General features: G+C 42.2%; 1 protein-coding gene across 1 annotated transcript in view; it reads right to left on the bottom strand.

The window, feature by feature from the left end:
• Nucleotides 1-18,786, bottom strand: part of LOC108513372 (protein Hook homolog 3-like) — a gene marked incomplete at its 3' end in the record, with an annotated part of 31,393 nt that extends 12,607 nt beyond the window's left edge. Inside the window, exons 1-2 of the mRNA XM_017849113.1 lie at nucleotides 18,512-18,786; nucleotides 9,665-9,750 (exon numbers count right to left, since the gene is read on the bottom strand). Coding sequence (XP_017704602.1) covers nucleotides 9,665-9,750; nucleotides 18,512-18,568 — 143 coding nt within the window. The remainder of the gene's footprint in view (nucleotides 1-9,664; nucleotides 9,751-18,511) is intronic.
• Nucleotides 18,787-18,792: the final 6 nt, after the last annotated feature.

Here is an 18,792-nt window from a genome sequence, read left to right as displayed (position 1 = left end):
TACTACAGGGAACCTAATTGGTGTCAGAGAAAATGTTGACAGAAAACAAGAATGGTAAACCCTTCCTGAAAACAAAAAGCCAAAAAAAGATAAATTAGCTTTCTTTTAATTTTACATTTAAATTGTATAATTCCATATTCATTTATTCAACAAATATTTTCTGGACACCTACAATAGAGCAGGATAAGAGGAGGTGGCAATATTAAAAAGGGTGGGCAGGGCAGGCTCCACTGAAAAACTGACCAATGTTGGGGGCGCTGGAAGGTGGTGAGGAGAGTGGGAAGGGCACACCTGATAGAGAGGCAGAGGATCGGCCACACCAAAGCATTTAGGCATGAGATATTTGGTGGGCCTGGGATGAGCCAGGGAGCCGCTGTGGGAAAGAACGCTGGGCGAATGAGGCCAGAGTGGTGACAAGTGGCCCACATCACTTAGGATCTCATGTACTACTGTAAGTACTTTGGTTCTTAGCCTGAGTGAAATGGGACACTAATGTAGGGTTCTCAGGAGAAAATCTGATTTTTTACTAAAGAACCACTTCAGTATCCTGGAAGTCAAATTTTAAATGTGTTACAAGGAGGTAAACATGATAAGTGTTATCAAATGATGCTGACAGGTTAGGAGAAGAACTGAGAATGGACCATTAAAGTTAGCAATGTATGGCTGGGCATGGTGGCTCATGCCTGTAATCCCAGCACTTTGAGAAGCCGAGATGGGCGGATCTCCCAAGGTCAGGAGTTCGAGACCAGCCTGGCCAACATGGTGAAACCATTAAAACACGGTGAAACTCTACTAAAAATACAAAAATTAGCTGGGCATGGTGGCGGGCACCTGTAATCCCAGCTAACTGGGAGGCTGAGGCAGGAGAATCACTTGAACCCGGGAAGTGGAGGTTGCAGTGAGCCAAAATGGTGCCATTGCTCTCCGGCCTGGGTGACAAGAGCAAGACGCTGTCTTCAAAAAAAAAAAAAAAAAAAAAAGGCAATATATACATCACAGTAGCCCTGACAAGTGCAGGTTTTTTGGGCCTTGTTTTGTTTTGCGACAGAGTCCAGCTCTCTTGCCCAGCCTGGAGTGCAGTAGCACAATCCGACTTCTAGACTCAGTGATCCTCCTGCCTCAGCCTCCCAGGCATGGCAGGTTAGGACTACAAGCATGCACCACCATGCCCAGCTAATTATACTTTTGTAGAGACTGAGGAAAGCGAAAATCACCTGGTGACCACTGGACAGACCCTGGAGACAAAAACTCCTCATCTGAGGAATTTAGAAGGGAGCAAAGCCCACCCAGTGACTACAGGCCACCAGGAGGCAAAACTTCTTATCTGGGGAAAATTAGAAGAAATCAAACTTTCCTGGTATCTAAAGTTGGCATCTAGTTCCTGGCCTCTTTCAAGTTTTATAAGTAATTTCTATACATCTCTGGAATGCCATACTGAAACTCAAGTGATAGGATTTCAGGTTCCCATGTTGGCCAAGCTGATCTTGAACTCCTGACCTCAAGTGATCCACCCATCTCCACCTCCCAAAGTGCTGGGATTACAAGCATGAGCCACAGCACCCGGTGGAGAAATATTTTTCAAGATAAAAGAAATAACAGTTTGCTTCTATGCTTAAGGATATGATCCAGTAGAGGAGGGACAACTGATGATGCAGGAAAGAGGGAAGAACTGGTAAAGAGATGATTTTGAGTAGATTTAACCAGAGTTGTGGTACCGTCAAACAAATACAAAGAAATACGAGAAGAGCCAAGGAACTAAAAACGTGTATAAGGAGTGAATACGACTGGCCATGGAATCTCAACTGACTAAGAGGAAAGAGACAGAACAGCATGCAGGTGAAGGGCCACGTTGAAGTCCCATCAGTGCTAGAGAACTGAAGAATTCTTGGCATCTTGGTACCAGAGCAAGTGACAGGGAATGACAAGAAGTAGTGATTAAATAGAGGTAAATAGAAAACTGCGATTGTCGAAGGATTACATATTATTCATAATTATAGGGTAGAGGGCATAATCATGGGAATGAGTAGGTGAAGATGAAGTTGGGTGGAAGACAAGATTAATGGAGAACAGCTCAAGAAACTGAGAGGCAACAATATGAAAAATCATCTAGGTGCATACTTAAATCACTAAGAGTTTAGACAAGAGTACTATATCCATCCAAATTGTTGGGAAATGAGGGAGAATTACAGTAACAACGAAGGGCAGAGAATGTTGTCACAAGATTCAAAATTATAGGGCTTTAGGAAAAATGAAGGTGTGGCTAGCAGCAGTATGGAGAAGCACCACCACGAGTTTCTTGGTATATGAAGCCTGTGGGAGAAACAACAGCCATCACTTGAGAAGTCTGACAAAGTAGTGCTGTTAAGAGAGAACCAAATTTCTTTCAGATCAAGGTAAAGGGAACCAAAGTTGAATCAGGGCAAAGCATTCACTGTATTTCTGGCATATGTACTGTGTAGGTTCACCAAGAACTAACTACAAGTTCTACAGCATCAACAATGAATTTAAATTCTTTTTTTTTTAAATGACTGGCAAAGGAAACATCATTAATCATTATTGAAATGAAAATTAAAACCACTAGATAGCCACTAGAATGGCTAAAATGAAAAGACTTACCTTAGCAAGTGTTGGTGAGACTGTGGAGCAATAGGAATCCTCATATACTGTTGATGTAAACGTAAATGTCACACTGGCTTTGGAAACAGTTTGGCAGTTTCTTGAATATTAAGCATAGACCTACCATATGATCTAGCCACTCCTCTCCTAGGTGGAACAGAATACACCCAAGGGAAATTGAAGCATATGTTCATACAAAGAATTGTACACTAATGTTCACAGCACCTTTATTTGTAATAGCGCCACTGGAAATAACCCACACGTTCATCAATAGATGAATGGATATGTAAATCGTGCTATACCCATACAATGGGAAATGTACGAACTATTAATACAGATAACAACATGAATGAATCACAAAATTATACTACATTAAAGAAGTCACATTTCTTCCCTCAAAACACACTAAGTCCATTTATATAAAATTTAGAAAATGCCAATTAATCTATAATGACAGAAAGCAGAGCAGTGTTTGCTTGGGGATGGGAAAAAGAGTAGCAGGAAAGAAGGGGTTACAATGGGACATGAGGACACTTTTAGAAGTGATGGATGCATTCATTGCTTTGATTGTTGGGATAGCTTCACAGGCATATACACAGGTCAAAATTTATCAAATTGTATACTTTTAAAAATGTGCGTTCATTATATGTCACTTTCATCTCAATAACGCGAAAAAAAAAAAGTAGGAAGCTCTAAAAAGAAATGAGCCATCAAGTCACAAAAACACACGGAGGAACCTAAAACGCATACTGTAAGTTAAAGAAGTCAATCTGAAAAGGTTACATGGTGTATGGTTCCAACTATATGATAGTCCAGAAAAGGTAAAACTATGCAGACAGTAGATAAAAAGATTAGGGCTTCCCGGGTTTGGGGAGAGGGATAAATAGGTGGAATACAGAGGATATTTATGGCAGAGAAACTATTCTGTGGTATACTACAACGGTAGATATATAAAACACATTTGTCAAAACCCATAGGATGTACAACACCAAGAGTGAACACTAATGTTCACGATGGCCTTTGAGCAGTATTGATGTGCCACTGTTGGTTTATCTATTGTAACAAATATACCACTGTGGTGGGGGAAGGCAGTGTGTGGTGGGCAAGGGGGATGTAGGAACTCACTGTATTTTCTTGCTCATATTTTAAAACTTTTAAAATTGTAAAATATACACAACATAAAATTTACCATTTTAACCATTTTTAAGTGCACAGTTCAGTGGTATCAAATACATTCACACTGTTGCACAACCATCACCATCACCCACCTCCAGAACCTTTTCACCATCCCATACTGAACTCTTTTCCACTCAATTTTGCTCTGAAGGTAAAACAGCTCTTAAAAAGTCTATCAATTTTTAAAAACCTAAGTAGGGGACATGAATCTACATAGACAAAAGAATGAGATGCCAAGAGCAATAAAATTCTGAAAGCTGTAAAGCAGATAAAACAAAACAACTTAAAAGACCAAACAGATATAAAAACTTACACTAACAAAAAGCATACTTAGATCCATTCACATTTCAAATTTCTCCTAAAACTACAAAATGATGTCTCACTTGTCAGCTCAGACAAAATGAAAAGGACTGATGTTTCCAGTAAAATCCTCTTTTTGGCACCCCCACTCACCTGGCTTTCCTCCTACCCCTCTGGCCGCTCTGCCAGTTGCTCCTCTACCCAACAATTAAAGGCCAAAGTTCAAGGCTCAGGGTACACATTCTTTCCTTCTTGCCCAATATTCTCCCCTAAAGGGATTTAATCCACACTTACAGCTTCAATTAAGAGATAGCCAAAGAGAAATCTCCAGTTCGGACTCCTGTTCTGAACTCTAGACTGTCAACTTCACATTTCCTCTTGATTTTTCAATACCATTCAGATTTGATGTCCCCCAAGCTACACTCATGACACATCCAGCTTCCTTCCACAGCAGATCTTCTTTCAGTTTTCCAGTATTAGTGGTTTATACCCTCTTCAGTGTATTTGCTTAAGTTAAAAACCTAAAAGTCAACTCCCTCCATACCAACCATCAAAATATGCTGATTTTATATACCATTTTGAGTCCACCCACTTGTCTTCATATTCTTCGGCACCTCCTAGTCTAAGGTACCACTATCTCCCTTCTGAAGTACTACAAATTTCTTCCTAACTAATTATCCCTCATCACCCTGGCCTCTTCCAATTAATTTTACACCTGCAGCCAGAATATTTTTCAAAATGTAAATGCAATTTGTTAATCTCCCCCCCACCCACCCCACCCCCCACCAAGGCCTTTCAACTGCTTCTTATAGCCTTAATTATGTCTTTTTTTTTTTTTTTTGAGACGGAGTTGCCCAGGCTGAAGTGCAATGGCACAATCTCGGCTCACTCTGCAACCTCCATTTCCCCGGTTTAAGCTATTCTCCTGCCTCAGCCTCCCTAGTAGCTGGGATTACAGGCGCGCGCCACCATGCCTGGCTAATTTTTTTACTTTTGTAGAGATGGAGGTTCACCATGTTGGTCAGGCTGGTCTTGATTTCCTGACCTTAGGTGATCCACCCACCTTGGCCTCCCAAAGTGCTGGGATTATAGGCATGAGCCACAGCGCCCGGCCTCTTATAGCCCTTAGAAAGAAGACACGGCTCTGCATGGTCTGGCTCCATTTACCTTTTCATTCTGATCTGCACAACGCTCACCCTCTGTGCAGTAAACACTCGCACCTTTCCTTTCCATAGCAGTGCTTACCATATTCCACCATCCTGCAGGGTCTTTGAATAAGCTCCTCCCTCCATGAAGGTATCAGTGACTTTTAGATTTAAATTACCTTTACTTTCTCAGGTAAAATGTTCACGACCTCCTAAACTAAGTTAAAAATATACCCTGTGTAAACTTTCATAACATTGTACCCTTCTCTGTATCACTTGTTACAACAGCAGTTTTGTTCTCATAATTAAAATGTTTTCCCCACTTATGAACCTCCTGAGGGTGGACACCATGTCTATGTGGCTGGTAGTTTCATCAGGGATGCTGGACACAAAGTAGCCATTCAATAAATATCAAATTGACAAAGAAGGAATCAATGTTGGTGAGGCTGTATATATCATACAACTATTTAAAATAGATACTGTGTAACAATATGGATAAATCTCACAGACATGTTGAATTTAAGACAAACACGAGAGTACATACTGTATGATTCTACTTACAAGACATTCAAGAACAGGCAAAACTAATTAATGGCAGGGAAGTCAGAATCATGGCTATCTTTGGCATAGAGGTATTGAGTAGGGAGGAGCTGGAAATGTTCTGTATCTCAATCTGAGTGGAGGTTATAGGAGATATACAAAACATACATGCAAAATTACCACTCTTTGTAGAATGCTTTTCTGTGTGTGCCATATCTCAACAAAAGGAAAAAAAAAAGGAAAGCATTCTAGGAAGAAAGAAAGATTGAAAACTAAGTATTGATAAGAAATATGCCTATAAGACTTTGGTAAATGAAAAGACCACTTTGCGGAACACAATGTATATCTTGTTTATTTCACTTCATGACAAATAATTTTCAAAATTTACACTGACAAACTATATTTATGGGTACAAACTGATATTATGATATACGTATACAATGTGGCCGCATTAAATCAAGCTAATTAATATCCATTGCCTCAAATTTTTGTTTTATGGTGAGAACATTTGAAATCTGCTCCCTCAGAATTGCGAAATACACATTATTATTAACTATGGTCACCATGCTTTGCAATAAATCTCAAAAAAATGTATTCCTCCTAACAAAAACTCTGTGCCCTCTGACTATCATCTCCCCATTCCCCTCGGCCCCCTGCCTCTGGTAAACACCATTCTATTCTCTGCTTCTATGAGTTCAATTGTTTTAGATTCCACATAAGTAAGACAGTATTTGTCTTTCCGTGCCTGGCTTAGTTCACTTAGCACAATGTCCTTCAGGTTTGTCCACGCTGTTGAAAATGACAGAATTTCCTTCTTTGGGAGCATGGGCACATTGGCTTATGCCTTTAATCTCAGCACTTTGACAGGCCAAGGCAGGAGGATTGCTTGAGCCCAGGAGTTCAAGACCAGCCTGGGCCATACAGTGAGACCCCATCTCTACAAAAAAAAAAAAAAAAAAAAAAAAAAGGCTGTGTGTGTGCACGCCTGTGCTCCCAAAAGCTACTAGGAAGGCTACGGTGGGAGGATCATCTGAGCCTGGGAGTTTGAGGTTGCAGTGAGCCCTGGTCAATCTACTTCACTCCAGTCTGGGTGACAGAGTGAGACCCTGTCTCGATCAATCGATGAATAAAGGCTGAACAGTATTTCATTGTGTACATATACACCACCTCTTTTTTATCCATCCATTAGCTAATAGGCACTTGTGTTGCTTCCATAAACTGGGTACCTTGAATAATACTGCAAGAAATGTGGAAGTGCAGGTATCTCTTCAACATACCAGTTTCAAATCCTTTGGCTATATACACAAAAGTAGGATTGCTGGATCATATGGTAATTCTATTTTTAGCTTTTTGTACAGTTTTCCATAATGGCTGTACTAATTTACATTTCCAACAACAGTGCATAAGGGTTCCCTCTGCTCCACATCCTCACCAACACTTATCTTTCACCTTTTTGATAACAGCCATTCTGATAGGTGTGAGGTGACACCTCATTGTGGTTTTAATTTATATTTCCCTGGTGATCAGTGATGAGCATTTTTTCATATGCCTGTTAACCAGCTGTGTATCTTCTTTTGAAGATGTTTATTCAGGTCCTTCATGCTTTTTAAATTCAGTTATCTGTTCTCTTGATATTCAGTTGCTTAAGTTCCTTACACAGACTGGATAGAAACCTCTTATTAGAGGTATGGCTTGCAAATATTTTCTCCAATCTGTAGTTTGTCTCTTCACTCTGCTGCTTGTTTCCTTTATCATGCAAAAGTGTTGAGTTTGATGTAATCCCATCTGTCTGTTTTTGCTGTTGTTACCTGTTTTGGGGTCAAATTCAAAAAATCATCTCCCAGACCAATATCAAGAAGCTTTCCCCATTTCCTTCCATTAGTTTTCAAATTTCCCCTATGTTTCCTTCCATTAGTTTTCAAATTCATGTTTAAATCTTTAATCCATTCTGAATTGATTTTTGCATGTGGGGTGAGATAAGGGTCTAACTTTATTCTTCTGCATGTGGATATCCACTTTTCCCAACACCCTTTACAGAAGAGACTTGTCCTTTCCTCATTGGGTGTTTGTGGCACCTTTGTGGAAAATCAACTGACTATAGATGTACGGGTTCACTTCTGGAATTTCTATACTGTTCCACTGGTCAATGTGTCTATTTTTATGCTGGCACTGTGTTGTTTTCATTACCACAGCTTTGCAATAGAGTTTAAAATCGGGTAGTGAGATTTCTCCAGCTTTGTTCTTTTTGCTCATGATGGCTTTGGTTATTTGGGGTCTTTTACCATTTCATATGAATTTTAGGTTTGTTTCTTATTTCTGTGAAAAAGGTTATTGGAATTTTTATAGGGAATGCATTGAATCTGCAGATCACTTTGGGTAGTATGGACAGTTTTTTTTTTTTTAATACTTTAAGTTCTGGGGTACATGTGCACAACGTGCAGGTTACATATGTATACATGTGCCATGTTGGTGCGCTGCACCCATCAACTCATCATTTACATCAGGTATAACTCCCAATGTCATCCCTCCCCGCTCCCGCCACCCTCAATAGGCCCCGGTGTGTGATGATCGGGTTTCACTGTGTTAGCCAGGATGATGGTCTCGATCTCCTGACCTCGTGATCCGCCCGCCTCGGCCTCCCAAAGTGATGGGATTACGGGTGTGAAACACTGCGCCCGGCCCCAATGAGCCTTCTTGAGCTTCATTAAAAAACCTGTGTGCCTATATATCTGGAAAAATGTACCATGCACTTTAAGTTATAAAAGAAAGTAAAAACAAGCTGTAGTGTTCAAACATGAGTCCCCAGTTCTAAAGGCAAAGAGATAATCTGAAATGTTGGCATCTGAGCTCTATGGCAACTCTATGTAGCTAATTGCAAAGTAAACCAATACTTCACTTAATAATGACACTGATTTTCAACAGAAATGCGGGGCAACCCAGCTAGTGATATGTAAATCTTTTAAAATCAGGCTGACAAGTGTTCATGGCTTCAAAGTATAAAAGTATTGGCAAATTACAACAAACCCAATGACTTCTTAAATTCACACATAATCCTTTATTTTAAAAAATTCCTAGGTCAAAAGTTGATAGTCCTATAATACCAATTTCATAACTATTATGTTTTCAAAGTACCTAGAAGAATTGGGTATGTTTTATATATCCCAAACAAATACGCCTTCCTTTAGTCACTCAACAAACATAAAGCACCCACAATGCATATTAAACTAGGAGGAACTGCAGATTTTGATCATTTTGACCTATAAAGAAGAGCAATTTCATATGGTTCAACATAAAACCAGGCATTTGCCTGTTGCTTGTATACAACAGTGAAAACAAATTCCCTGGCTCCATGTGGAGTTTACATTCTGTGTACATGTGTTTGGGGATGTTGGGGCATATAAACGACCAACGAAATATATGGTATATCAGATGGTGTTACAAACTTGAAAGAACACAAAAGCTTAAGGGGGATAGGAAGTATAAGGGAATTGTCATTGCCATTTTATATGGGTACTCAGAGCAGGTGTCACTGATGAGATGATATTTCAGCAAAATCCTAAAGAAAAATGGAGTAAGCGTCTTAGATACCCCTTTAACACCAAAATCTGGCTACTAACAAGAAAATTTCTGCCAAGTTTATGCCAAAAAATACAAGAACAAATAATTCTGCTAAAACCATTAGAGTACTAAAACAATTACAGCCCTTATTAAACTTGCAACCCAATCTACCCCTAACAAGTACATTCCATCAAAACTAGTGCTGCTGCCACCTACAACTCTTACTCTACACACGTTTCATGTAAGTACTTTATTTTTTAATCCATGTTTTCAATCTAGTAAATATCCATGTATAAGAATATACATAAAGATAAGCAATTTATTCTTACATCTTTTGAAGAACCTGGGCCATCACAACCCCATTCGTTAAATCTTCCACGGTCTGCCATGGTGCATCCACATTAAATGTCTGGATCTGAAGGGAAAAAAAGGGGGTGGGAAGAGGTTCTGTGGTTACCTATGTAGAAAATTTCTTAGGCTTTTTTTTTTTTTTTTTCTTTGAGACAGAGTTTAGCCCCATCACCCAGGCTGGAGTGCAATGGCCCGATCTCGGCTCACTGCAACCTCCACCTCCCAGGTTCAAGTGATTTGCCTGCCTCAGCCTCCCAAGTAGCTGGAATTACAGGAACACACCACCACGCCCTGCTAATTTTCTGTATCTTTAGTAGAGACGGAATTTCACCATGTTGGCCAGGCTGGTCTTGTACTCCTGACCTCAGGTGATCCACCCGCCTCGGCCTCCTGAAGCACTGGGATTACAGGTGTGAGCCACAGCACCTGGCTGAAAATTTCTTAGGCTTTTTTTTGGGTGATTATCTCATATTAGGGACTGGAATAAATTTCAAAAAGAAGTCTAATTGGAAACTTTTGCCTTTAAGGGAAATGTCCTGCCAAGTATTACCATAATTTTTCCCCACTGGTAAAAGAGAAATCATGCTGGATACTGGGTGGCTTTCCAGCATCCATTCTATTCACACAACATCAATATACAAAAATCACAGCAGCTTCATCCCCTCTACCAGTGACTGACTCAGGGACACACAGGGAAAAGACAATTTGAACTAAAGAGAGATAAGGAGATGCTTCTGGGAAAGAAAAGCCAATCTCCTCTTGATTTAAGTATGCTGCCTCCATTACTGTGAGCAGTCATCTCATGACTACAAAGGCAATAATCTTAAGAATTAGGCCAATTGGCCGGGCGCGGTGGCTCAAGCCTGTAACCCCAGCACTTTGGGAGGCCGAGACGGGCGGATCACGAGGTCAGGAGATCGAGACCATCCTGGCTAACACGGTGAAACCCCGTCTCTACTAAAAAATACAAAAAACTAGCCGGGCGAGGTGGCGGGCGCCTGTAGTTCCAGCTACTTGGAGGCTGAGGCAGGAGAATGGCGGAAACCTGGGAGGCGGAGCTTGCAGTGAGCTAAGATCCGGCCACTGCACTCTAGCCCGAGCGACAGAGCCAGACTCCGTCTCAAAAAAAAAGGTTAGGCCAATGCAGTGAAAGGCAGAGAGAAGAACTAGAAAGAACTACATCCCCTCCACCATGGCCCCCACACCAAAAAAAAAAAAAAGAACTATGTCCCTAAGGTAAAAACTGTACTGAATTTAAAAAATCTTGATGCCTCCTGGTATATGAGATGAATTCATTTATTATTTACGCCTGGTAAGGTTCCAGTTTCTGTTACTCGGAGGTCAAATATGTTTATAAAGATGTAGAAGTCACACTTAGAATGGTTAGGTTAGATACTCACTTCATTTTGATTTCAAATATATTCTGAAACTTTGTACTAATCAACATGATGTAGCCAAGAAATGTACTTTCCCTAACAGTATAAAGTATCTCTCAAAGTAAAAAAACGTAGCTGAGCCAACAATGATTATACCCAGTAGTGTATTCAGGATTTAGCAGGAAATCAATCCCTGAGAATAGACACAGGTCATCCTCTCATAGAACTTACAACTAGGAAAAATGAAACAGTATAATAGAAGTGTCAACAGCAAGCACAAAGATGAGAAGTGAGAGTGGGATGCAATCTAGGTATGAAGAGCAGCTTGGTACAGATTGGGTAGGGGTAAGAATTGCAGGAAGAGACAGAACAGGGGAAACATAAAACTGTGAAAGGGCAAAAAACTGAAGAATTAACATGTAAAACCTTAGAAACCACATTAGGACCTTATCCTATGAATAAAGTAAACAAAGGATTTGAACCAGGAGAGTAAGCCATGAGGTTTGCATTGTATTAATATAAAATCTGGCTGGGGGCAATGGCTCATGCCTGTAATCCCAGCACTTCAGGAGGCCGAGGCGGGCGGATCACGAGGTCAGGAGATCAAGACCATCCTGACTAACACAATGAAATCTTGTCTCTTCACTAAAAATACAAAAAATTAACCAGGTGTGATGGCACGCACTTGTAGTCCAAGCTACTCGGGAGGCTGACACAGGAGAATCGCTTGAACTCGGGAGGCGGAGGTTGCAGTGAGCCAAGTTCATGCCACCCACTGCACTCCAGCCTGGGCAATAGAGCGAGGCTCTGTCACAAAAAAAAAGAAAAAAGAAGAAAAAAAGATCATACCGGCTGCAGTATGAAGGAAGGAGTAAAGGGAAAGAGACAGGGAGACGGGGTTTCACCATGTTGGACAGGAAGGTCTCGATCTCCTGACCTCATGATCCACCTGCCTCGGCCTCCCAAAATGCTGGGATTCCAGGTGTGAGCCACTGCGCCCAGTCAATAGTTGTCTTTTAAAGATTTGATAAATGAGGTCTCTACTAAAATGAGGGCTCTACTTTAGTAAAGAAACCCTGTCTCTACTAAAAATACAAAAAATTAGCCGGGCACGGTGGTGGGCGCCTGTAGTCCCAGCTACTCAGGAGGCTGAGGCAGGAGAATGGCGTGAGCCCGGGAGGCGGAGCTTGCAGTGGGCCGAGATCGCCCCATTGCACTCCAACCTGGGCGACAGGGCAAGACCCCGTCTCAAAATAAATAAATAAATAAAACAACTATTAACAGTACAGTCAGTAGCTTCTTCATGTATAATATAGGAGAGTCTTGCAGATAGAGACAGTTATGGTGGTAGAGGCCCAGGGAATTATCTTAAAGATCCTCGCAGAAAGTTTTTACTTAAGTGTCTATTTGGAAAGGTGATAAGAGGATCCTTTCCAAGCTACCCTGGCACAAACCTAATACCTGGTAGAGGTGCAACAAATGATTAGTAAATGAATAAATGAAACAAATAAACACCATCTGCGGGAACTGATTTTGAATTTTACTCCATACTATCTCCAGCTGCCTGCTCACTAGTAAAAGAAATAAGCACTTAAAAGAAATAAGCACTTGCTTTCATTTTATAGTTGCTAAGTCTACGACCCATTTTCAAAAAAAAAACCAATCTCTTTCTTGTAGGTTTGTTTAGAAGGAAAAATAGGGGCAGCAGTGAGGACCATGTCTCATTCTTCTCTTTATCACTGACCTCAGCACAATGCCTGACACGAACAAGCCCTCAGTGAACGCCACTTTGAATGAAAGGAGCTAATATTAATCCCTACTTTTGCCCTGTAAATTTGGATAGGATATTTCATCTCTCTCAATATCAGTTTTTCCATATAAAGAAAGATTGGGGAAAAATAGCTTATAGAAGGGTGTGTTGCTTCAGAATGAATGAGAGAATGAATGCCCATGAGGTATTTTGCAAAATCTAAAGCAATGGTCCCAAACCTGGGTGTGTAGGGGAATCATCTGAGAGATTTCCATTTTGAAAATACACATTTTGGCTGGGCATGGTGGCTTATATCTGTAATCCCAGCACTAAGAGAGGTCAAATATGGAGGATCACTTGAGCCCAGGAATTTGAGACCATGCTGAAAAACATGGCAAAACTCCGTCTCTACAAAAAATACAAAAATTAGCTGGGTGTGGTGGCTCATGGCTGTAGTCTCTGCTATTCAGGAGGCTGAGGTGGGAGGATCACTTGAGCCTGGGAGGTCAGGACTGCAGTGAGCTGTGATTGCACCACTGTGCTCCAGCCTGGGCAATAGTGAGACCCTGTCTTAAAAGAGAGACAGAGAGACAGAGAGAGAGAGAGAGAAAGTATATACATTTCTTGGCTCCCCCTACTGAATCAGAATCTGTGTGTAGAAAGCTGGGGATCTATTTTTAACAAGCTCATCAAATAATTCTTACACAGCTGGGCACTGGTTTGGCATTCGGAATCCTATAATCTAAAGCACTACTAAAGGGAAGGGATGCAAGATTGGAAACCAGACTCTGGCCAATCAGAAGAAGCAACTCAACAAAACAGGTAAATCAGAAAAGCAAGTAACTTAGTTGTTAAGACTTGATCTGGGCCTGGCGCGGTGGCTCATGCCTGCAATCCCAGAACTTTGGGGAGCCGAGGCTGGCAGATCTTCTGACGTCAGGAGTTCGAGCCCAGCCTGGCCAACATAGTGAAAGCCGTCTCTACTAAAAAATACAAAAATTAGCCAGGCATGATGGTGCGTGCCTGTAATCCCAGCCACCAGGGAGGCTGAGGCAGGAGAATTGCCTGAACCCAGGAGGTAAAGGTTGCAGTGAGCTGAGACCGTGCCACTGCACTCCAGACTGGGCAACAGAGCAAGACTCCACCTCCAAAAAAAGAAGACTTGATCTGTTTTTTCTCTTGGGACTTAGGGAAAGCTAAATTTTCATTTTTGTTTTTAAATGTGGTTTTATTCAATTATTTTCTCTGTATTGGCCCTGGAGGTACACCGTTGCTCACAAGGGTCAGAGATGTCCACCTCTGCTACAAGACCAAAGTGAAACAGATCCTAAAGAAAATTTATCCCCTACAGAGTTTATTTTTGGGGTGATGAAAATGTTCTTGGAACTAGATAGTCATGATGACTGCACAATCTTGTGATCATACTAAAAACCAATAAAGTATACACTTCAAATGGATGAACTTTATGGTATGTAAACTGTACCTTAATTTTTAAGAATCTGTCACATACCAGTTCTCTGAGCGAACATCTATGGAGTATTTCAGGATAGCAATACAGTAAAACTGAAAGACAATTGCACCTAACTGCATTAAGGCATGAAACTCTACCTGAAGGGTTCTAATCTTTCTTTTAATTCCAAGAAGCTCTATTACTACCACCCAACCTCTACCTCCCCCTCCCCAACAAAAGCATGAAAAGAGTAAAGCATGAGATCACCTGGAATTACTATCTCTAGAGTAATGGATAATTTTGCTCCGGAGGAGACATTTTTGGCTGTGAGTTGGGTGCTATTGTCATCTAGCTGGTTGAGGCAATAGGATGCTACTATTAAACGTAACGCATAGTGCAGTGCCCACAGCAAAGAACTGTCCAGTGCAAAATGTTAAATAATTTTCTAGAGTCATGATTCTCAAAATGTGGTCCCTACGTCACCAACAATTGCATCACCTGGGAACCTATTAGAAATGCAAAATCTCAGGCCCAGCCCAGACCTACAGAACTAGCAACTCTGGGCATCCGCGCTTTAGCAAGCTTTCCAGATGATGCAGATCAACACTAAAGCATGAGAATCTCTGAAGTCAGCAAACATAAATATCAACGCAATCAAAACACAGAGGTGACGTTACAAAGTCACCTACAGTCAGTATAGAACAAAACCAGGATTTGAACCCAGGCTGCCTAATGTCAAAATCTGTATGTACTCTTATGCTATACTATCTTTTAAAGTACTTTAACTTTTGTACGTCAGTGACTTATTCTTCCATTAGAGGACAAAAGTTGTTGGCAGAATCGAGTTAGGCAGAGGAGGATGGAATGGGGGAGATACCACCATAATAATTATACCACCCCCCAATTCTATACACTAGTATGCATTTTATAGGCTGCCAAATAAGTAATATGAAAACAATAAGGATATATTAATGTTGTTAGGTTACCCCAAAGTGTACTGAACCTGTGACGACTTTTTTTTGTCATAACTCGGTAACATCGTAGACTTCGTTTTTCAGTCTCTAAAACCTGGAAAAGTCCTCTCTCTTCATTGAGATTCACGTACAGTTCAAGAAATTAGGCTTGACAGGTGTAATAGGCAGGGCAGATTTTGACTCAGAGGGTGGAGAGAGGAGACACAGTGGAAATTTTCAAGCATGTCCTGCTGAACTTGCTTGCATAAACTTTGATTTGGAATTTAAACTTAAGATGTTTCCCCTTGGTAGGATGATACTTAACTGTTTTTGTAACTCTCTCTTTCAACAAAAATTTGGAACTATATGGTTCCCGGGTCAGTAGGCTGTCTGATAAAAGGGCAATTTATCCAGCACGTGAGGCAATGAGACGTTCCACTGAGTTCTGTATAGGTGACAGAATCATCTCTTTAAGTGCTTGAGCTTTTATTACTTTAGCCATTTCTAGTGGAATAATTTCTAAAATGTACTATATACATCTGTCCAATCTCAAACTAAATGCTATGTAGTGAAAACAAACTTTTATCTGATACTCAGGAATATAATTATGATCTTCGAAAATTGAACATGGAGGCTCTAAAAGTACATAAGGCTGTCATCCCAAAGACGGAATCACTCAGCTCTTGGATCTTGTCTGTCTCTGACAGTTGTCTGCATTTTGCTGAGTGTCACAGTCACCTTCTAGCTTACTGTGTGAGAGCAAAACCCCCACACAACCAAATTGACTAGAAGTTGACATAAAATCAAGAAAATTAATCTAAATGAGTCTTTTCTTTGGAGTGTTATGTGTACATTTTTGCTTGCATTTGGTTTTAGAATTGTACTTAGCATTAATCTGGCCTACAGATAGGAGGGGTGATATTATACATTTAAATGTCATCAAACATTGCTCATTGAAACATTTATTCTGCTTTTTATAATGACAGCTAAAAGAAAACAAACCCAGCATTTAAACTCTATTTTGAAACATGTGTTTTAAAGTGTTTCCAAATTTTAGAACTGTACATCTTCAAGAACACTGCCCTCCAATTTTGTCACTGATAATCTTTAATCTTATCCAGAAATTTTCATTGATGAGCTTCCAGTGACATTTCAAAAAGGCTATTCTACAATACCACACTCCCTGACCTCTCTACAGCTGATAATGTGGATTACCCGTTTTCTTGACATTTTAGGAGATTCTAAATAGATTCTCTCATGTTGTCAGGTTCTGTCAGTAGCCCTTCAAACTTCTAAGATTTTTCCTCTATATTTTTATCAGCATTTCTCACTTAAATAAATGCAATTACTACGTACCATATTTTGTGGATGCCATTCAAATACAGACGGTCCCCAGCTTAGGATGGTTTAACTTGAGACTTTTCAACTTTACAATGATGCAAGAGATACATATTCAGTAGAAACCATACTCTGAGTGCCCATACAGCCATTATATTTTTCATTTTCAGTACAATGCTTAATAAAGTGCATCAGATATTCAACACTTTATTATAAAATACGTTTTGTGGTAGATGATTTTGCCCAACTGTAGGCTAAGGTAAGTGTTCTGAGCACGTTTAAGGTAGGCCAGTCTAAGCTACGGTGTTTGGATGGTTAGTCGTATGAAATGCATTTTCAACTTACTGTATTTTCAACTTATGATGGGTTTACTGGGATGTAACCCCATCGCAAGCTAAGGAGCCTCTGTACACCTCTTTACTTCCATGTCTTTCCCCCCCTCCCAGATTTTAAACAATGTAGCCGTACTTGGATTCAATTAGCTTCATCTTTGCCTTCTTGCTTCTTTTTCTAGCACAAAGGGAAGCACTACTTGCACAGACTCAAAAACTTAAATCTTAAGTTTCTCAGCATTCTGTTTACAGATGTACAGATTCTGCCAAATCTATTCCTTCCACAATATCAAAGAATTTAGTAATTCTTTCCTCTCTCTCTCTCCCCTGCCTAGTCAAACCTCGGCCACATTATGCAACTTACCAGTTTTCCTCTCTTCTGAAATACAGCAGTGAAAGCCATATCCTTGCCTGGAGGCAGAACTCATCAGAAGTGTAAGCTGCACGCTAACCACATATTGCTGCTAACGATCTGAAATCCCCTAAATGGTCTGATACACAACTGGCTACTCAAGCTCTACCAAGTCTATGTTTCAAGGACAGAAATTGATTCGTGACGTAGCCAAATTATAAAAACCTCAGACTATTTTTACTAATTTTTTAAACAACCAAGTAAGGCAATACTTCTCCAGCCTTTCCAGCAAAGTGCCTTGCACAGGATCGTGACGTCTACACTCCAAGGATCCTGACTCGTAACCCAAGACACCGCTAAACAGAATTTCTCTCACATTCGTATTTTACCTTTAAAACTAATACAAATGCTGTAGTCGCCTCCATAAACACATCCGTAAACATTTAATTAACATTCTCGGCAATGAGTGAAACGGAGGCTCCCGAAGGCAGCGCGAGGTCCGCCCCGGCTCTGCACATCCCTCTCCCTCCCCGGCCGACGCCGCGGCAAGAACGATTAGAACCCGGCTGTCGGTTCCCCGGCCGCGTCCTGAAGACCCTGCTTCAGGAAGGCGCGGCCGCTGACGTGAGAGGTGAATGTGTATTTACTTCAAAGTGTGAGACATCTAAAACCGTTTAAGAATCCAAAATCAGAATCCCACAACGCTGTCCCCCAAGGCCTTCGAGTTCCATTGTTGACGCCCAGACACCTCCAGAGTCCTTTAAACGTCTGCCCGACGCCTCTGACAGGCGTCCGCCCCTCGCGCACTCCCATCCCCAGCGGCGCCTCGCATCGGAAACGGGGTCCCCCGGCGCCTCCCGCATTCTCCCCACGCTCCCTCACAGGTGCTTTCAGTTCCCGGGCCGGGACCGGGCACGTCCTCCGCGAACTCTGCAACAAAGGCGAGGAGCCGCGGCGGGTCCCGGGCGCGGGGCAGTCAGGCTCGGCCGCCCCCGGAGCTCGGCGCAGCCCCAGCTGCGAGCAGCCGCGCGGATCCCAGAGTCACCCGCCGCGTCCCCAGCCCAGCCCTGGCCGGGGTCCCCCCGGAGTAGCGACGCCTCAGGCCCGGCAAGTTTCTCTCGGACCCTGGGCCGAGCCTCCTCGCCCCGCCCGCCCCGGGCCCCGGATGTGACGGCACCTTCGCCCGCAGCGCTCGCCCCCCGGGCCGCGCGTGGAGGGTCCCGGTAGGTGGCGGGGGGAGGGGGTCTTCCCGCCAGCCCGCGGCCCCCACGCACCCAAGTGAGGAGGCTCTCGCACAGCTCCGCCCGCTCCAGCGACTCTACGCTGAACATCTTCCCCGCCGCGGCCGGGCAGCGCCTCCTGCCTGGCCAGACACCGCCGCTGCTCGGTGGGGGGATCCGGGGGCCCGCGCAGCTGACTCGGCCTCAGGGCCGCCTGCTCCTCGGATTCGGCTGCTGACTCTCGCCCAGCGCTGGCAGCGGCTCCGCACCGTCACCCCCGGCGCCCCTCCTTCTCCTTTGACTCGGGACCGCGCGCCAACCGCGCGCGACTCCGG

This window comes from Rhinopithecus bieti, unplaced genomic scaffold (genome assembly GCF_001698545.2).
Source record: "Rhinopithecus bieti isolate Rb0 unplaced genomic scaffold, ASM169854v2 scaffold_33021, whole genome shotgun sequence".
Taxonomy (NCBI): domain Eukaryota; kingdom Metazoa; phylum Chordata; class Mammalia; order Primates; family Cercopithecidae; genus Rhinopithecus; species Rhinopithecus bieti.
This window is presented reverse-complemented; position numbering and strand designations above follow the sequence as displayed.